Consider the following 22310-nt stretch of genomic DNA (forward strand, 5'->3'; position numbering starts at 1 on the left):
GAGTGGGTTGAGTCACTGATGTGATCATCCTGTCTGGGTTGGCGCCCCCCCCCCCCCCCCTTGGGTTCTGCCGTGGCGGAGATCTATGTGGGCTATACTCAGCCTTGTCTCAGGATGGTAAGTTGGTGGTTGAAGATATCCCTCTAGTGGTGTGGGGGCTGTGCTTTGGCAAAGTGGGTGGGGTTATATCCTTCCTGTTTGGCCCTGTCCGGGGGTGTCCTCGGATGGGGCCACAGTGTCTCCTGACCCCTCCTGTCTCAGCCTCCAGTATTTATGCTCCAGTAGTTTATGTGTCGGGGGGCTAGGGTCAGTTTGTTTTATCTGGAGTACTTCTCCTGTCCTATTCGGTGTCCTGTGTGAATTTAAGTGTGCTCTCTCTAATTCTCTCTTTCTCTCTTTCTTTCTCTCTCTCGGGGGACCTGAGCCCTAGGACCATGCCTCAGGACTACCTGACATGATGCTGCTCCAGTTTCAACTGTTCTGCCTTATTATTATTGGACCATGCTGGTCATTTATGAACATTTGAACATCTTGGCCATGTTCTGTTATAATCTCCACCCGGCACAGCCTGAAGAGGCCTGGCCACCCCACATAGCCTGGTTCCTCTCTAGGTTTCTTCCAAGGTTTTGGCCTTTCTAGGGAGTTTTTCCTAGCCACCGTACTTATACACCTGCATTGCTTGCTGTTTCTGTACAGCACTTTGAGATATCAGCTGATGTACGAAGAGCTATATAAATACATTTGATTTGATTTGATTTTGACTAGAGACAGTGTTGTTTAACTCACTGAACATGAGTTCATGAGTTCTTCTTACCTTTGTTCAGTAGAAAAGTCTCCCTCTCTAAACCATATAGGTTGACCCATAGACTGGTCACTCTTCATGGACACACAGCTGGGTACAGGGGAGGCTGGTCTCTCCTGCTTGATTTGACTTCAACACAACAGAGACAAACATTACATCTCTCATCTACTCTGAGCTCAGATGGGGAAACATAAGAAGAGTTTCATTCCAAAACGCTGCATATCACTTTTCAGAAATGTTGGTAAATTAGCTGTTATTGTTTAAAGAAATGATGAAAGAGTTTGGTGTTTTTCACAAGCTAATCAGGCGATTGTTCAATGGCAGACATCTATTAGTTAAAACAATCTATCAATTGATGATGTCATTTCAGAGAGACATATAATCATGTTTTTTTGCTAAATATATATATATATACAGTGGGGCAAAAAAGTATTTAGTCAGCCACCAATTGTGCAAGTTCTCCCACTTAAAAAGATGAGAGGCCTGTCATTTTCATCATAGGTACACTTCAACTATGACAGACAAAATGAGGGAAAAAAAATCCAGAAAATTACATTGTAGGATTTTTTATGAATTTCTTTGCAAATTATGGTGGAAAATAAGAATTTGGTCACCTACAAACAAGCAAGATTTCTGGCTCTCACAGACCTGTAACTTCTTATTTAAGAGGCTCCTCTGTCCTCCACTCGCTACCTGTATTAATGGCACCTGTTTGAACTTGTTATCAGTATAAAAGACATCAGTCCACAAGAAATGCAGACAGCTGGTGATGAAGTAGTGGTAGCTATGGTAACTAGGATGCTGCTGGTAGAGTAGCTAGCTTACCGAGCTGTACCGACTAGCTAGCAGGTCGTTCGATGATGATGACGAATCCGGTGAAACACAAAATGAAAAAAGAATAGAGAGTGAAAAGGATCTGGCTACACTCATACTGTCCCTGACCGTAAAGAAAAAAGCAAATTAAACAATAAACTTTGGCGTCTCAACACTGTAACAAACTCCGTCGTTATTCCCCAAGATCACCTCAGTCCACTCTGCGCGTAACCGGACAATATCCTTGGGACGCGGACAGTTCTGTACGGGGACGCGGACAGTTCTGTACGGGGACGCGGACAGTTCTGTACGGGGACGCGGACAGTTCTGTATGGGGACGCGGACAGTTCCAGAAGGAGGACATGATCAGTGCAACACAATCAACTAAACCCAGTCTTTACAGTGGGTTACATTAGTAATATTCATTTTTTATCATTATGTTAAACAAACATTCTATGTTTTTTTAGAACAATATTTTGAGATCTATTTTGAGCCCATATCGCCAAAATGTCTCAGAGTAGAAAATTGGTCGTATAAGTGCTGAGAATAAAGACATTTTACACTTATGGGTATAAGTGGGTGGGTAACTATGCATGAATGTCCCACCTAGTCGACAGATATTTAGGACACATCGTGAGCTGTAGTTAAGAGTTAACAGCAGGTGTCCTAAGTAGTTAAGAGTTAACAGCAGGTGTCCTAAGTAGTTAAGAGTTAACAGCAGCTGTCCTAAGTAGTTAAGAGTTAACAGCAGGTGTCCTAAGTAGTTAAAAGTTAACAGCAGGTGTCTTGATAATACTATAGAATAATGCAGTAAGTCAGTGGTTCCTGCGCCACATGTAATTGTTTTGAGTAGTTAAAAATAATGTTTGATATTTCTATATAATCAATCCATAAATAATATAGATTTATGTGCAACAGTATGTCTTGTGCTTTTGGCAATGATTTATGTATAACAATTATGTATAACAAGTGATACCATGTATGTCTGTAAAGCATTTTGTCTTCATTTTGGCAGATTAATTAACTCATGCTTATTTCTGAAGATTAACTCAGGTTGGAGTTGGAGGAAAGGTGGCTGGTTCGAATCCCGGGCCGGGTGCTGGAAAAAATGGGCAGACTTTGTTCTGACCACTGGAGGGCTGCTGGGTTCCCATCCTCAAAACATTAACCTTTTGGTTATCAGAACTCTACAGGTTCATTGAACCCAAAAATATATAGAACTTTTAGTGGTTCCATATTCAAGGAAGTGATAGAAGCCTTTTTGGTTCTAGAAGGAACCTTCTGTTCTAAGAGTGTATAATAATAAACACGTTGTTCTTCTGATTATTTAATTATCTACATCATGTTATTTCAAGTTCTCCCTTTGGAGCACAACATCATGTTGTTAAATAATAATCCTAAATTGGGCGTGGCTATAAATTGGGCGTGGCTATAAATTGGGCGTGGCTATAAATTGGGCAGTTGAAGGCATCTAGGGCGTAATACAGTGCCTTGCGAAAGTATTTGGCCCCCTTGAACTTTGCGACCTTTTGCCACATTTCAGAATTCAAACATAAAGATATAAAACTGTATTTTTTTGTGAAGAATCAACAACAAGTGAGACACAATCATGAAGTGGAACGACATTTATTGGATATTTCAAACTTTTTTAACAAATCAAAAACTGAAAAATTGGGCGTGCAAAATTATTCAGCCCCTTTACTTTCAGTGCAGCAAACTCTCTCCAGAAGTTCAGTGAGGATCTCTGAATGATCCAATGTTGACTTAAATGACTAATGATGATAAATACAATCCACCTGTGTGTAATCAAGTCTCCGTATAAATGCACCTGCACTGTGATAGTCTCAGAGGTCCGTTAAAAGCGCAGAGAGCATCATGAAGAACAAGGAACACACCAGGCAGGTCCGAGATACTGTTGTGAAGAAGTTTAAAGCCGGATTTGGATACAAAAATATTTCCCAAGCTTTAAACATCCCAAGAAGCACTGTGCAAGCGATAATATTGAAATGGAAGGAGTATCAGGCCACTGCAAATCTACCAAGACCTGGCCATCCCTCTAAACTTTCAGCTCATCCAAGGAGAAGACTGATCAGAGATGCAGCCAAGAGGCCCATGATCACTCTGGATGAACTGCAGAGATCTACAGCTGAGGTGGGAGACAATGTCCATAGGACAAAAATCAGTCGTATATTGCACAAATCTGGCCTTTATGGAAGAGTGGCAAGAAGAAAGCCATTTCTTAAAGATATCCATAAAAAGTGTTGTTTAAAGTTTGCCACAAGCCACCTGGGAGACACACCAAACATGTGGAAGAAGGTGCTCTGGTCAGATGAAACCAAAATTGAACTTTTTGGCAACAATGCAAAACGTTATGTTTGGCGTAAAAGCAACACAGCTCATCACCCTGAACACACCATACCCACTGTCAAACATGGTGGTGGCAGCATCATGGTTTGGGCCTGCTTTTCTTCAGCAGGGACAGGGAAGATGGTTAAAATTGATGGGAAGATGGATGGAGCCAAATACAGGACCATTCTGGAAGAAATCCTGATGGAGTCTGCAAAAGACCTGAGACTGGGACGGAGATTTGTCTTCCAACAAGACAATGATCCAAAACATAAAGCAAAATCTACAATGGAATGGTTCAAAAATAAACATATCCAGGTGTTAGAATGGCCAAGTCAAAGTCCAGACCTGAATCCAATCGAGAATCTGTGGAAAGAACTGAAAACTTCTGTTCACAAATGCTCTCCATCCAACCTCACTGAGCTCGAGCTGTTTTGCAAGGAGGAATGGGAAAAAAAATTTGTCACTCGATGTGCACAACTGTTAGAGACATACCCCAAGCGACTTACAGCTGTAATCGCAGCAAAAGGTGGCGCTACAAAGTATTAACTTAAGGGGGATGAATCATTTTGCACGCCCAATTTTTCAGTTTTTGATTTGTTAAAAAAGTTTGAAATATCCAATAAATGTCGTTCCACTTCATGATTGTGTTCCACTTGTTGTTGATTCTTCACAAAAAAATACAGTTTTATATCTTTATGTTTGAAGCCTGAAATGTGGCAAAAGGTCGCAAAGTTCAAGGGGGCCGGATACTTTTGCAAGGCACTGTATGTGTTTGATGAATATGAACATTGTTGCAACGTTGTAGGCAACATTATTGGCAAGGAACTTGATGCCTACTATGCCAAAGATATTTAGAGTTGTTAAAGGGGTGTGAAGAATGTGTTGATATAACGGTAATATTGTCAAAATTCTGTTTGTAACAACCATCAGAATTGGTAAAAAAAATATGCATTAAATTATATTAGGCAATAATTAAGAGTTCATTATATTATTCCATTCCATTATATCAGATCAAGTGGTCGTGTCGTGAAAATCCTATCAAATGTCTTACATTGCAACGAGTACAGTCAGGGTGCCGTGGAACCCCTGCAGTACCTCCACAGACCCCGGATTGAGAACCCCTGCAGTACCTTCACAGACCCCGGATTGAGAACCCCTGCAGTACCTCCACAGACCCCGGATTGAGAACCCCTGCAGTACCTCCACAGACCCCGGATTGAGAACCCTGCAGTACCTCCACAGACCCCGGATTGAGAACCCCTGCAGTACCTCCACAGACCCCGGATTGAGAACCCCTGCAGTACCTCCACAGACCCCGGATTGAGAACCCCTGCAGTACCTCCACAGACCCCGGATTGAGAACCCCTGCAGTACCTCCACAGACCCCGGATTGAGAACCCCTGCAGTACCTCCACAGCCCCCGGATTGAGAACCCCTGCAGTACCTCCACAGACCCCGGATTGAGAACCCCTGATTTAGCAGATGCTCTTATCCAGAGCTATTTACAGTAAGTGCATTCATCTTAAGATATCTATTTATTTTGGAAATAAACTTAATAAATTCTTCATCAAATTGTCATCTTACCTCTTAGCTTTGGTGTCATGTCCCCCAGAGAGATGCATTTTAGAGGCAGGGCCCCCCTCCTCTCTCTCCCCAGAGAGACTCATTTTAGAGCACTGACCCCTATAAACAGAGATCCAACATGTTGGTTGTGGTTAACACAGTAACAACTAAACAGAGATCCAACATGTTAGTTGTGGTTAACACAGTGACAACTAAACAGAGATCCAGCATGTTGGTTGTGGTTAACACAGTGACCCCTAAACAGAGATCCAACATGTTGGTTGTGGTTAACACAGTGACAACTAAACAGAGATCCAACATGTTGGTTGTGGTTAACACAGTGACAACTAAACAGAGATATAACATGTTGGTTGTGGTTATTAACACAGTGACAACTAAACAGAGATCCAACATGTTGGTTGTGGTTAACATGGTGACAACTAATTATTGATTGTCAATTGTTCTCATGTATTCATTATCTCTTTGAGAAATAAAACATTTACTAACAGACATAGAAACAGTCAGGTGATTTAATGCATCACATGAACATGTAGTTGTGACATTTCATCTCCATGGCAACTGTCAATAATAATTATAAGTCACAGTTTGTTAAGGTAGTTATAGACAGTACAACAACAATAATAATAATAAGTCACTGTTTGTTAAGGTAGTTATAGACAGTACAGCAACACAAGGCCATGTCTCACACTTATTTTTATTCACCAAAAGTGGCTATTTATTGTCTTTCAATCTGTTATTTTCTAAACGTATCTGAGAATGTAGACAGAAAGGCTAAAACGGACATGATTGATCTGAGGGGGAAATCATTGATCCATTCAGAAAGGTTTTTTTGCATCAAGTGATATGTAGATGTTATATTATGTAAAGTAGGCTAGGTTATAATGTATAATAGTGGGTTGTTAGTGATATGTAGATGTTATATTATGTAAAGTAGACTAGGTTATAATGTATAGTAGTGGGTTGTTAGTGATATGTTATATTATGTAAAGTAGACTAGGTTATAATGTATAATAGTGGGTTGTTAGTGATATGTTATATTATGTAAAGTAGACTAGGTTATAATGTATAGTAGTGGGTTGTTAGTGATATGTTATATTATGTAAAGTAGGCTAGGTTATAATGTATAGTAGTGGGTTGTTAGTGATATGTAGATGTTATATTATGTAAAGGTAGACTAGGTTATAATGTATAGTAGTGGGTTGTTAGTGATATGTTATATTATGTAAAGTAGACTAGGTTATAATGTATAGTAGTGGGTTGTTAGTGATGTGTAGATGTTATATTATGTAAAGTAGACTAGGTTATAATGTATAGTAGTGGGTTGTTAGTGACATGTAGATGTTATATTATGTAAAGTAGACTAGGTTATAATGTATAGTAGTGGGTTGTTAGTGATATGTTATATTATGTAAAGTAGACTAGGTTATAATGTATAGTAGTGGGTTGTTAGTGATGTGTAGATGTTATATTATGTAAAGTAGACTAGGTTATAATGTATAGTAGTGGGTTGTTAGTGATATGTTATATTATGTAAAGTAGACTAGGTTATAATGTATAATAGTGGGTTGTTAGTGATATGTTATATTATGTAAAGTAGACTAGGTTATAATGTATAGTAGTGGGTTGTTAGTGATATGTTATATTATGTAAAGTAGACTAGGTTATAATGTATAATAGTGGGTTGTTAGTGATATGTTATATTATGTAAAGTAGACTAGGTTATAATGTATAGTAGTGGGTTGTTAGTGATATGTTATATTATGTAAAGTAGACTAGGTTATAATGTATAGTAGTGGGTTGTTAGTGATATGTAGATGTTATATTATGTAAAGTAGACTAGGTTATAATGTATAGTAGTGGGTTGTTAGTGATATGTAGATGTTATATTATGTAAAGTAGACTAGGTTATAATGTATAGTAGTGGGTTGTTAGTGATATATAGATGTTATATTATGTAAAGTAGACTAGGTTATAATGTATAGTAGTGGGTTGTTAGTGATATATAGATGTTATATTATGTAAAGTAGACTAGGTTATAATGTATAGTAGTGGGTTGTTAGTGATATGTTATATTATGTAAAGTAGACTAGGTTATAATGTATAATAGTGGGTTGTTAGTGATATGTAGATGTTATATTATGTAAAGTAGGCTAGGTTATAATGTATAGTAGTGGGTTGTTAGTGATATGTTATATTATGTAAAGTAGACTAGGTTATAATGTATAGTAGTGGGTTGTTAGTGATATGTAGATGTTATATTATGTAAAGTAGACTAGATTATAATGTATAGTAGTGGGTTGTTAGTGATATGTAGATGTTATATTATGTAAAGTAGACTAGGTTATAATGTATAGTAGTGGGTTGTTAGTGATATGTAGATGTTATATTATGTAAAGTAGACTAGGTTATAATGTATAGTAGTGGGTTGTTAGTGATATGTAGATGTTATATTATGTAAAGTAGACTAGGTTATAATGTATAGTAGTGGGTTGTTAGTGATATGTTATATTATGTAAAGTAGACTAGGTTATAATGTATAGTAGTGGGTTGTTAGTGATATGTAGATGTTATATTATGTAAAGTAGACTAGGTTATAATGTATAGTAGTGGGTTGTTAGTGATATGTTAATGTTATATAATGTAAAGTAGACTAGGTTATAATGTATAGTAGTGGGTTGTTAGTGATATGTAGATGTTATATTATGTAAAGTAGACTAGGTTATAATGTATAGTAGTGGGTTGTTAGTGATATGTTATATTATGTAAAGTAGACTAGGTTATAATGTATAGTAGTGGGTTGTTAGTGATATGTAGATGTTATATTATGTAAAGTAGACTAGGTTATAATGTATACTAGCAGTTTGTTAGTGATATGCAGATGAAAGTCTATACCTCAGCTACAGCCTACATATCATAGATGACCAGCCTAAACCTGTTCAGGTCATTTCACATAATGTTATAGTCCTACCAGTAGCAGGACAGAGAATGTACTGTATATAATCTACATATCATAGATGACCAGCCTAAACCTGTTCAGATCAGTTCACATAATGTTATAGTCCTACCAGTAGCAGGACAGAGAATCTATACTATATATACAGAAGTATTTGGACACCCCTTCAAATTAGTGGATTCTATTTCAGCCACACCAGTTGCTGACAGGTGTATAAAGTCGGACAGACAGCCATGCAATCTCCATAGACAAACATTGGCAGTAGAATGGCCTTACTGAAGAGCTCAGTGACTTTCAACGTGGCACCGTCATAGGATGCCACCTTTCCAACAAAGTCAGTTCTTCAAATTCCTGCTATAGCTGCTCCGGTCAACTGTAAGTGCTGTTATTGTGAAGTGGAAACATCTAGGAGCAACAACGGCTCAACCGTGAAGTGGTAGGCCACACAAGCTCACAGAACGGGCCCGCTGGAGTGCGGAAGCACATAAAAATGTCCTCAGTTGCACCCACTACCGAGTTCCTAACTGCAACGTCAGCAAATGTGTTTCCATGGCCGAGCAGCCGCACACAAGATAACCATGTGCAATGGGGCTGTTTTTCATGGTTTGGGCCCCCTAGTTCTAGTGAAGAGAAATCTTAACTCTACAGTATAAAATGACATTCTAGACGATTCTGTGCTTCCAACTTGGTGGCAACAGTTTAGGGAAGGCCTTTCCAGTTTCAGCATGACAATGTCCCTGTGCACAAAGTGAGGTCATTACAGAAATGGCTTCTCGAGATCGGTGTGGATGAACTTGACAGGCCTGCACAGAGCCCTGACCTCAACCCCATCGAACACCTTTGGGATGAATTGGAACGCTGACTTCGAGCCAGGCCTAAAAACCCAACATCAGTGCCCGACCTCCCTAATGGTCTTGTGGCTGAACGGAAGCAAGTCCCCGCAGCAATGTTCCAACATCTACTGGAAAGCCTTCCCAGAAGAGTGGAGGCTGTTCTTGCAGCAAAGGGCTGACCAACTCCATATGAATGCCTATGATTTTGGAATGAGATGTTCGACTAGCAGGTGTCTACATACTTTTGGTCATGTTGTATATATAGCCTAATCTAAATAAAATAATATAATATAGTGTAATCTAAATCAAGTCAAATGTTATTGGTCACAATGTCAGAGCGGCATAGACTAAGATACAGTAGAATAGTATAGAATACAGTATATACATATGAGATGAGTAATGCATAGACTAAGATACAGTAGAATAATACAGTATATACATATGAGATGAGTAATGCATAGACTAAGATACAGTAGAATAGTATAGAATACAGTATATACATATGAGATGAGTAATGCATAGACTAAGATACAGTAGAATAGTATAGAATACAGTATATACATATGAGATTAGTAATGTATAGACTAAGATACAGTAGAATAGTATAGAATACAGTATATACATATGAGATGAGTAATGCCAGATATTTATAGCCGAGGCCAGATACTTTTCACAACATTTCCAACAGAGACCATCAGGTTGGTCGGCATGATTAGTGATCATACTGTAGCTCAAACCTACTGTGACTGTTGAATGTCTGACGACGACCTAACTTTATAATAGTTCGTAGCCGACCTACCAGAATCTGCCCGTCTTTCCTTCAAATCAACACATTTATCTGTCTTCTAATGCAGTGGTGTAAAGTACTTCAGTAAAATACTTTAAAGTACTACTTCAGTAGTTTTTGGGGGGAATCTGTCCTTTACTTTAATATTTATATTTTAACAACTTTTACTTCACTACAATCATAAAGAAAATGATGTACTTTTAACTCCAGACATTTTCCCTGACAGACAAAAGTACTCCTTACGTTCTGAATGCTTAGCAGGACAGAAAATGGTCCAATTCACGCACTTATCAAGAGAACATCCCTGGTCATCCCTACTGCCTCTGATCTGGAGGACTCACTAAACAGAGAACATCCCTGGTCATCCCTACTGCCTCTGATCTGGAGGACTCACTAAACAGAGAACATCCCTGGTCATCCCTACTGCCTCTGATCTGGAGGACTCACTAAACAGAGAACATCCCTGGTCATCCCTACTGCCTCTGATCTGGAGGACTCACTAAACAGAGAACATCCCTGGTCATCCCTACTGCCTCTGATCTGGAGGACTCACTAAACAGAGAACATCCCTGGTCATCCCTACTGCCTCTGGATCTGGAGGACTCACTAAACAGAGAACATCCCTGGTCATCCCTACTGCCTCTGATCTGGAGGACTCACTAAACAGAGAACATCCCTGGTCATCCCTACTGCCTCTGATCTGGAGGACTCACTAAACAGAGAACATCCCTGGTCATCCCTACTGCCTCTGATCTGGTGGACTCACTAAACAGAGAACATCCCTGGTCATCCCTACTGCCTCTGATCTGGAGGACTCACTAAACAGAGAACATCCCTGGTCATCCCTACTGCCTCTGATCTGGAGGACTCACTAAACAGAGAACATCCCTGGTCATCCCTACTGCCTCTGATCTGGAGGACTCACTAAACAGAGAACATCCCTGGTCATCCCTACTGCCTCTGATCTGGAGGACTCACTAAACAGAGAACATCCCTGGTCATCCCTACTGCCTCTGAGCTGGAGGACTCACTAAACAGAGAACATCCCTGGTCATCCCTACTGCCTCTGATCTGGCAGACTCACTAAACAGAGAACATCCCTGGTCATCCCTACTGCCTCTTATCTGGCAGACTCACTAAACAGAGAACATCCCTGGTCATCCCTACTGCCTCTGATCTGGAGGACTCACTAAACAGAGAACATCCCTGGTCATCCCTACTGCCTCTTATCTGGAGGACTCACTAAACAGAGAACATCCCTGGTCATCCCTACTGCCTCTGATCTGGCAGACTCACTAAACAGAGAACATCCCTGGTCATCCCTACTGCCTCTGATCTGGAGGACTCACTAAACAGAGAACATCCCTGGTCATCCCTACTGCCTCTGATCTGGCAGACTCACTAAACCATCCCTGGTCATCCCTACTGCCTCTGAGCTGGAGGACTCACTAAACAGAGAACATCCCTGGATCTGGAGGACTCACTAAACAGAGAACATCCCTGGTCATCCCTACTGCCTCTGATCTGTCAGACTCTGGCAGACTCACTAAACAGAGAAAACAGAGAACATCCCTGGTCATCCCTACTGCCTCTGATCTGGAGGACTCACTAAACAGAGAACATCCCTGGTCATCCCTACTGCCTCTGATCTGGCAGACTCACTAAACAGAGAACATCCCTGGATCATCCCTACTGCCTCATCTGGAGGACTCACTAAACCATCTACTGGAGGACTCACTAAACAGAGAACATCCCTGGATCCCTGGTCATCCCTACTGCCTCTGATCTGGCAGACTCACTAAACCATCCCTGGTCATCCCTACTGCCTCTGGAGGACTCACTAAACAGAGAACATCCCTGGTCATCCCTACTGCCTCTGATCTGGCAGGACTCACTAAACAGAGAACATCCCTGGTCATCCCTACTGCCTCTGATCTGGAGGACTCACTAAACAGAGAACATCCCTGGTCATCCCTACTGCCTCTGCTGGAGGACTCTAAACAGAGATCCCTGGCAGACTCACTAAACAGAGAACATCCCTGGTCATCCCTACTGCCTCTGAGGACTCACTAAACAGAGAACATCCCTGGTCATCCCTACTGCCTCTGATCTGGAGGACTCACTAAACAGAGAACATCCCTGGTCATCCCTACTGCCTCTGATCATCCCTATCTGGAGGACTCACTAAACAGAGAACATCCCTGGTCATGGCAGACTCACTAAACAGAGAACATCCCTGGTCATCCCTACTGCCTCTGATCTGGAGGACTCACTAAACACTGCCTCTGATCTGGAGGACTCACTAAACAGAGAACATCCCTGGTCATCCCTACTGCCCTGATCTGGCAGACTCACTAAACAGAGAACATCCCTGGTCATCCCTACTGGAGGACTCACTAAACAGAGAACATCCCTGGTCATCCCTACTGCCTCTGATCTGGAGGACTCACTAAACAGAGAACATCCCTGGAGGACTCACTAAACAGAGAACATCCCTGGTCCCTACTGCCTCTATCTGGAGGACTCACTAAACAGAGAACATCCCTGTCATCCCTACTGCCTCTGATCTGGCAGACTCACTAAACAGAGAACATCCCTGGTCATCCCTACTGCCTCTGATCTGGAGGACTCACTAAACAGAGAACATCCCTGGTCATCCCTACTGCCTCTGGTCTAGAGGACTCACTAAACAGAGAACATCCCTGATCATCCCTACTGCCTCTGATCTGGAGGACTCACTAAACAGAGAACATCCCTGGTCATCCCTACTGCCTCTGATCTGGAGGACTCACTAAACAGAGAACATCCCTGGTCATCCCTACTGCCTCTGATCTGGAGGACTCACTAAACAGAGAACATCCCTGGTCATCCCTACTGCCTCTGATCTGGAGGACTCACTAAACAGAGAACATCCCTGGTCATCCCTACTGCCTCTGATCTGGCAGACTCACTAAACAGAGAACATCCCTGGTCATCCCTACTGCCTCTGATCTGGAGGACTCACTAAACAGAGAACATCCCTGGTCGTCCCTACTGCCTCTGATCTGGAGGACTCACTAAACAGAGAACATCCCTGGTCATCCCTACTGCCTCTGATCTGGAGGACTCACTAAACAGAGAACATCCCTGGTCATCCCTACTGCCGCTGATCTGGCAGACTCACTAAACAGAGAACATCCCTGGTCGTCCCTACTGCCTCTGATCTGGAGGACTCACTAAACAGAGAACATCCCTGGTCATCCCTACTGCCTCTGATCTGGGGGACTCACTAAACAGAGAACATCCCTGGTCATCCCTACTGCCTCTGACTGGAGGACTCACTAAACAGAGAACATCCCTGGTCATCCCTACTGCCTCTGATCTGGAGGACTCACTAAACAGAGAACATCCCTGGTCATCCCTACTGCCTCTGATCTGGAGGACTCACTAAACAGAGAACATCCCTGGGTCACTGCCTCTGATCTGGAGGACTCACTACTGCCTCTGATCTGGAGGACTCACTAAACAGAGAACAACACTGCCTCTGATCTGGAGGACTCACTAAACAGAGAACATCCCTGGTCGTCCCTACTGCCTCTGATCTGGTGGACTCACTAAACAGAGAACATCCCTGGTCATCCCTACTGTCTCTGATCTGGTGGACTCACTAAACAGAGAACATCCCTGGTCGTCCCTACTGCCTCTGATCTGGAGGACTCACTAAACAGAGAACATCCCTGGTCATCCCTACTGCCTCTGATCTGGGGGACTCACTAAACAGAGAACATCCCTGGTCGTCCCTACTGTCTCTGATCTGGAGGACTCACTAAACAGAGAACATCCCTGGTCATACTGCCTCTGATCTGGAGGACTCACTAAACAGAGAACATCCCTGGTCATCCCTACTGCCTCTGATCTGGTGGACTCACTAAACAGAGAACATCTGGTCATCCCTACTGCCTCTGATCTGGAGGACTCACTAAACAGAGAACATCCCTGGAGAACATCCCTGGTCATCCCTACTGCCTCTGATCTGGAGGACTCACTAAACAGAGAACAGAATCCCTGGTCATCCCTACTGCCTCTGATCTGGAGGACTCCCTGGTCATCCCTACTGCCTCTGATCTGGAGGACTCACTAAACAGAGAACATCCCTGGTCATCCCTACTGCCTCTGATCTGGAGGACTCACTAAACAGAGAACATCCCTGATCATCCCTACTGCCTCTGATCTGGAGGACTCACTAAACAGAGAACATCCCTGGTCATCCCTACTGTCTCTGATCTGGTGGACTCACTAAACAGAGAACATCCCTGGTCATCTCTACTGCCTCTGATCTGGAGGACTCACTAAACACAAATGCTTTGTTTTTAAATGATGTCTGAGTGTTGGAGTGTGACCCTGGCTATCCATAAATTAAAATAACATGAACATTGTGCCGTCTGGTTTGATTAATAAAAGGAATTTAAATTATTACTAGTTTACTTTTACTTTTGATACTTAATTATATTTCAAACCAAATACTTCTAGACTTTCACTGAAGTAGTATTTTACTGGGTGATTTTCACTTTTAATTGAGTCATTTTCTATGAAGGAATCTTTACTTTTACTCCTGTTTGAGAACTGAGTTCTGTTTCCACCACTGTTCTAACGTTCCATATGAGACACAGTTTCAACAGACATTCTGGAACTGAGTTCTGTTTCCACCGCTGTTCTAACGTTCCATATGAGTCACAGTTTCAACAGACATTCTGGAACTGAGTTCTGTTTCCACCACTGTTCTAACGTTCCATATGAGACACAGTTTCAACAGACATTCTTGAACTGAGTTCTGTTTCCACCACTGTTATAACGTTCCATATGAGACACAGTTTCAACAGACATTCTGGAACTGAGTTCTGTTTCCACCACTGTTCTAACGTTCCATATGAGACACAGTTTCAACACACATTCTGGAACTGAGTTCTGTTTCCACCACTGTTCTAACGTTCCATATGAGACACAGTTTCAACAGACATTCTGGAACTGAGTTCTGTTTCCACCACTGTTCTAACGTTCCATATGAGACACAGTTTCAACAGACATTCTGGAACTGCGTCGGCTACAAAGTTACTTTCAATCAGGAAACAAAGTAACGGTCACTGGGTGAATTAGTTGTGCATTGCCCGGCTCCCCGGGGGAGCAGAGTTTAAGCATTTTAGACCATTCCATTGGTCCATAAATTATATGTCCACTCAGCTGTAGCACCGGGCCATGCAAAACGAATTTCCTACTGTCGCAGCGACACAGAGTTCTAAACCCAGACGCGTTTCTTCAAGACATCTCTCTTACATTATTTTTGATAAACATATAATTTACTCTAAACCAAGTTTAGCTGTGTTTCTTTCCTCCAAAATGTTACTGTAGGCCTTTAATAATTGTAAGCAGGCCTACAAACCCAAAAGGTTTTAATTTGAGAATGTTCATTTGTATGCCTCAAATGTTAAACTGTCTTAAAATATTTGATGATTAGTTGAATCAGGTGTGTAAGTGCTGGTAAGAACAAAAGGATGGAGAAACCCTGAGATAAACATAAAACCATATCATTGAAAAGCTCCTCCACCATCTTTACCAGACGTGTTACTGATAACATGTCGGCCTACTGATTAGTTTACACTTTGAAAACTGCTGTCTGTCAGCAACTCAGCTCAAGTAGCAGTTCTACTAACTAGTAATATCTCATTCCAGGTATTCATTATTTTACTCTGTCCATTAGAATAGATTATTGTTCAGAAATACTTACTTTATTTTTCAATAATCTCCATATAGTGTTTTCTGCTCTGTCGTCTCAAAATGGATCCTGTACAAAACAACAGCTTTACTTTCTGTTTCACTCAGCCGCCTCCCCACCCTGATAATAAAGTGTTATATTGGTATCTTCCACTAGATGGCAGTAAACACCTGCTGTGACTAGACTTTACAACTGTGTGTTCTGTTTCTGTTCGGTTTTATATAGGCAGTGTCCCAGAGGAGGAGTGCTGATCTAGGATCAGGTCCCCCCTCTCCATGTAATCTGATTCATTATAATCTAGGATCAGGTCCCCCCTGTCCATCTAATCTGATTCATTATGATCTAGGATCAGGTCCTCCATGTAATCTGATTCATTATGATCTAGGATCAGGTCCTCCATGTAATCTGATTCATTATGATCTAGGATCAGGTCCCCCTGTCCATCTAATCTGATTCATTATGATCTAGGATCAGGTCCTCCATGTAATCTGATTCATTATGATCTAGGATCAGGTCCCCCCTGTCCATGTAATCTGATTCATTATGATCTAGGATCAGGTCCCCCTGTCCATGTAATCTGATTCATTATGATCTAGGATCAGGTCCCCCTCTCCATGTAATCTGATTCATTATGATCTAGGATCAGGTCCTCCTCTCCATGTAATCTGATTCATTATGATCTAGGATCAGGTCCTCCTCTCCATGTAATCTGATTCATTATGATCTAGGATCAGGTCCTCCTCTCCATGTAATCTGATTCATTATGATCTAGGATCAGGTCTTCCTCTCCATGTAATCTGATTCATTATGATCTAGGATCAGGTCCTCCTCTCCATGTAATCTGATTCATTATGATCTAGGATCAGGTCTTCCTCTCCATGTTATCTGATTCATTATGATCTAGGATCAGGTCTTCCTCTCCATGTAATCTTATTCGTTAAATCAAATCAAATCAAATGTTATTTGTCACATACACATGGTTAGCAGATGTTAATGTGAGTGTAGTGAAATGCTTGTGCTTCTCGTTCCGACCATGCAATAATATCTAACAAGTAATCTAACCTAACAATTTCACAACAACTACCTTATACACACAAGTGTAAAGGAATGAATAGGAATATGTACATAAAATTATATGAATGAGTGATGGCCGAACGGCATAGGCAAGATGCAGTAGATGGCATAGAGTACAGTATATACATATGAGATGAGTAATGTAGGGTATGTAAACATTATATAAAGTGCCATTGTTTAAAGTGACTAGTGGTACATTTATTACATCCATTTTTCCATTATTAAAGTGGCTAGAGATTAGAGTCAGTATGTTGGCAGCAGCCCCTCAATGTTAGTGGTGGCTGTTTAACAGTCTGATGGCCTTGAGATGGAAGCTGTTTTTCAGTCTCTCGGTCCCAGCTTTGATGCACCTGTACTGACCTCGCCTTCTGGATGATAGCGGGATGAACAGGCAGTGGCTCGGGTGGTTGTTGTCCTTGATGATCGTTTTGGCCTTCCTGTGACATCGGTTGGTGTAGGTGTCCTGGAGGGCAGGTAGTTTGTCCCCAGTGATGCGTAATCAAGCCTACCACTGTAGTGTCGTCTGCAAACTTGATGATTGCGTTGGAGGCGTGCATGGCCACGCAGTCGTGGGTGAACAGGGAGTACAGGAGAGGGCTCAGAACGCACCCTTGTGGGGCCCCAGTGTTGAGGATCAGCGGGGTGGAGATGTTGTTACCTACTCTCACCACCTGGGTGCGGCCCGTCAGGAAGTCCAGAACCCAGTTGCACAAGGCGGGGTCGAGACCCAGGGTCTCAAGCTTAATGGCGAGTTTGGAGGGTACTATGGTGTTAAATGATGAGCTGTAATCGATGAACAGCATTCTTACATAGGTATTCCTCTTGTCCAGATGGGTTAGGGCGGTGTGCAGTGTGATTGCGATTGCGTCGTCTGTGGACTTATTGGGGTGGTAAGCAAATTGGAGTGGGTCTAGGGTGTCAGGTAGGGTGGAGGTGATATGGTCCTTGACTAGTCTCTCAAAGCACTTCATGATGACGGAAGTGAGTGCTACGGGGCGGTAGTCATTTAGCTTAGTGACGTTAGCTTTCTTGAGAACAGGAACAATGGTGGCCCTCTTGAAGCATGTGGGAACAGCAGACTGGGATAAGGATTGATTGAATATGTCCGTAAACACACCGGCCAGCTGGTCTGCGCATGCTCTGAGGGCGCGGCTGGGGATGCCGTCTGGGCCGGCAGCCTTGCGAGGGTTAACACGTTTAAATGCTTTACTCACGTTGGCTGCAGTGAAGAAGAGCCCACAGGTTTTGGTAGCGGGCCGTGTCGTTGGCATTGTATTGTCCTCAAAGCGAACCAAGTAGTTGTTTAGTTTGTCTGGGAGCAGGACATCATGGTCCGCCACTGGGCTGGTTTTCTTTCTGAGGTCCGTGATTGACTGTAGACTCTGCCACATACCTCTCGTGTCTGAGCCGTTGAAGTGTCTGCTAAATGACTCATTACTGGATAAGACCGTCTGCTAAATGACTCACTACTGGATCAGAGCGTCTGCTAAATGACTCATTACTGGATCAGAGCGTCTGCTAAATGACTCATTACTGGATCAGACCGTCTGCTAAATGACTCATTACTGGATCAGAGCGTCTGCTAAATGACTCAATACTGGATCAGAGCGTCTGCTAAATGACTCATTACTGGATCAGAGCGTCTGCTAAATTACTCATTACTGGATCAGAGCGCCTGCTAAATGACTCACTACTGGATCAGAGCGTCAGCTAAATGATTCACTACTGGATCAGAGCGTCTGCTAAATGACTCACTACTGGATCAGAGCGTCTGCTAAATGACTCACTACTGGATCAGAGCGTCTGCTAAATGACTCACTACTGGATCAGAGCGTCTGCTAAAGGACTCACTACTGGATCAGAGCGTCTGCTAAATGACTCACTACTGGATCAGACCGTCTGCTAAATGACTCACTACTGGATCATTATTGCTTGTATGTTGGTTCATTCCATGTGTAACTCTGTGTCGTTGTTTGTGTCGAACAGCTTTGCTTTATCTTGGCCAGGTCGCAGTTGTAAATGAGAACTTGTTCTCAACTAGCCTACCTGGTTAAATAAAGGTGTTCTCAACTAGCCTACCTGGTTAAATAAAGGTGTTCTCAACTAGCCTACCTGGTTAAATAAAGGTTAAATAACAAATGAAACAGTATGACAGGGTGGTAGACCATTTTGTTCTTCTGAGATTTTGTTGAATCTCTTCTCTCACTCTGTTTTGGTCCATGCAGGTGACTGTGACAGGGTGCCATCTCTTCTCTCACTCTGTTTTGGTCCATGCAGGTGACTGTGACAGGGTGCCATCTCTTCTCTCACTCTGTTTTGGTCCATGCAGGTGACTGTGACAGGGTGCCATCTCTTCTCTCACTCTGTTTTGGTCCATGCAGGTGACTGTGACAGGGTGCCATCTCTTCTCTCACTCTGTTTTGGTCCATGCAGGTGACTGTGACAGGGTGCCATCTCTTCTCTCACTCTGTTTTGGTCCATGCAGGTGACTGTGACAGGGTGCCATCTCTTCTCTACTGTGGTGCATTGAGTTGGTTTAAACCTCTCCAGTTAACTAAATGATTCATTTAAGTTTGACTTCGAGTGACCGTGAGTTGAATTTCAACATCAACAACAAGTAGAGAAATCTGCTGACACACACACACACACACACACACACACACACACACACACACACACACACACACACACACACACACACACACACACACACACACACACACACACACACACACACACACACACACACCAGAACCATGGAGTGCCACATATGTAGCTTACGTTGATTAGACTAAATAGTTGTTGGTATCTTTTAGTTGTATCTGTCTGTTAAATGCAATATGTGTTGTGGACTCCACCGGACAGACTCTCTGATTTAGTGGTGAAACAAAGGTGTGGTTGAATCTGCCACTGTGTCGTCTTATTGTCTGGGCCTTAGGCTTATATATCATGGTTACAAAGCATATGAACTAGCAGGTTATAGAGCAAACAAAGCAATTATCACAACACATGTGTTGTACCATGTCTTCCCCAGTGATATTACCCACTATATTACCCACTATTATCACAACACATGTGTTGTACCATGTCTTCCCCAGTGATATTACCCACTATATTACCCACTATTATCACAACACATGTGTTGTACCATGTCTTCCCCAGTGATATTACCCACTATTATCACAACACATGTGTTGTACCATGTCTTCCCCAGTGATATTACCCAGGCACCACTGCAGCACCACTGCAGCACCACTGCTGATTATTGTGTTACATTAGAAGTGAGCCAAAAGGCTCAAGTGTTTCTACAATTCCCTGTTTGACCACTAGGTGTTATGGGTACTATGACACCTCCACTGTGGGGCTCTATAAAACTATTGGAACATTTCCCTGTCTGACCGCTAGGTGTTATGGGTACTATGACACCTCCACTGTGGGGCTCTATAAAACTATTGGAACCATTTCCCTGTTTGACCGCTAGGTGTTATGGGTACTACAACACCTCCACTGTGGGGCTCTATAAAACTATTGGAACATTTCCCTGTCTGACCGCTAGGTGTTATGGGTACTATGACACCTCCACTGTGGGGCTCTATAAAACTATTGGCACCATTTCCCTGTTTGATCACTAGGTGTTATGGGTATTATGACACCTCCACTGTGGGGCTCTATAAAACTATTGGAACCATTTCCCTGTTTGACCGCTAGGTGTTATGGGTATTATGACACCTCCACTGTGGGGCTCTATAAAACTATTGGAACCATTTCCCTGTTTGACCACTAGGTGTTATGGGTATTATGACACCTCCACTGTGGGGCTCTATAGATCAAATGAAACGGGAGAATCTAGAGATTGTAACAATATTAGTTTCATCTTGCTGTGATGTAACAATATTCGCTGTGATGTAACAATATTCGCTGTGATGTAACAATATTAGTTTCATCTTGCTGTGATGTAACAATATTAGTTTCATCTTGCTGTGATGTAACAATATTAGTTTCATCTTGCTGTGATGTAACAATATTAGTTTCATCTTGCTGTGATGTAACAATATTAGTTTCATCTTGCTGTGATGTAACAATATTAGTTTCATCTTGCTGTGATGTAACAATATTAGTTTCATCTTGCTGTGATGTAACAATATTCGCTGTGATGTTCAGTCCCCAAAATGAAAATAAATACTAAATCATTTCGTAGAATTGAACTAAGACCACTTTCTCTTGGTCACAGACGGACAACATCACTTAGTGTTTCCAGCTGAAGATGTAATGAATCTGCACACATTTGAATGGTGTCTCTGTGCCGTTCAGTTGACGTTTAGGAGAAAATATCAGACACTAAAATCTATGAATCTTAGAACAGTTATATTTTACACATGAAGGTACCCAGAAGACTTCATTTCTGATGAAAAAACACAAATGTGAAAAAATTATGGATATAGCGTTCTGGATATAAACTCTTCATAAATTCCTAAACAAAATTCTAATCTCACCTCTTAACGTTGGTGTCATGTTCCCCAGAGAGACTCATTTTAGAGGCATGGCCGCCCTCCTCTCTCTCCCCAGAGAGACTCATTTTAGAGGCATGGCCGCCCTCCTCTCTCTCCCCAGAGAGACTCATTTTCGAGCAATGACACCTAAACAAAGATCCAACATGTCATTGAATTATAATTCATGAAAAAATATACAAATTGTAAAATAACCGCGATATACGAATATATGAACAATATGTTATTGAATATGACTTGACTACACCCAGTTAGCGCCATTTTGTATGATTGAACTGTCACGTAGCTGTCCCAGGTGAAATCAACTGTTAGATGTGAGTGTTTTACTTTCATTCACTAAATTAAAATAACACCAGACATTTAATTTCTCTTCACACTTTACAATAATCCCTGGGAAGAGTCTTACCTTGTAGCCTGAATTCACAACCAGAACATGTCAAGTCATTGAGATATTTTCAGTTCTGCTGAGAGAGCACCTTCCTGATGACAAGTGGCTCTGTATCTGCAACTTTCTACCAACTTTCTACCAACATCCTACATGAATAATTCCTGGTAGGATTCTTACCTTGCAGCCTGAATTCAAAACCAGAACATGTCAAGTCAGTGAGAGTTTCCTTTGTGTTGAGAATGAAACCTTGGGAACAGTTTATTCACCTCCCCAATGTCAAGAAACGTTGTGTGATTTTTGTTACTGATTAATTTAGGACTCCATCATTTCTGTTAAAGTTTAGTGGCTCTGACCCCATGTCAGCATCATCAGAAACCCAGTTTATCCTGTTTACCAGAAAAGCCTTGGGTTTACAATAACATCGCTGTGTAGCTACTGCTTTCCTGCAGTCAGATTACCTAGTGACCTCA

General features: G+C 42.0%; 1 protein-coding gene across 2 annotated transcripts in view; it reads right to left on the bottom strand.

Annotated features, from left to right (window-relative positions):
• The window catches only part of LOC139397473 (NLR family CARD domain-containing protein 3-like), a 35360-nt gene extending 13285 nt beyond the window's left edge, over positions 1-22075 (bottom strand). The window contains exons 1-4 of one of the 2 annotated variants that reach the window (XM_071144172.1): positions 22018-22075; positions 21438-21538; positions 5549-5647; positions 815-931 (exon numbers count right to left, since the gene is read on the bottom strand). In XM_071144172.1, coding sequence (XP_071000273.1) covers positions 815-931; positions 5549-5647; positions 21438-21520 — 299 coding nt within the window. In that variant the 5' untranslated portion in view covers positions 21521-21538; positions 22018-22075. Of the gene's footprint in view, positions 1-814; positions 932-5548; positions 5648-21437; positions 21539-21858 lie in introns of both variants that reach the window. The other variant, XM_071144171.1, reaches the window with a different exon arrangement.
• Between the last annotated feature and the right edge of the window lie 235 nt (positions 22076-22310).

The sequence above is a fragment of the Oncorhynchus clarkii genome, unplaced genomic scaffold, assembly GCF_045791955.1.
Source record: "Oncorhynchus clarkii lewisi isolate Uvic-CL-2024 unplaced genomic scaffold, UVic_Ocla_1.0 unplaced_contig_11073_pilon_pilon, whole genome shotgun sequence".
NCBI classification, from domain to species: domain Eukaryota; kingdom Metazoa; phylum Chordata; class Actinopteri; order Salmoniformes; family Salmonidae; genus Oncorhynchus; species Oncorhynchus clarkii.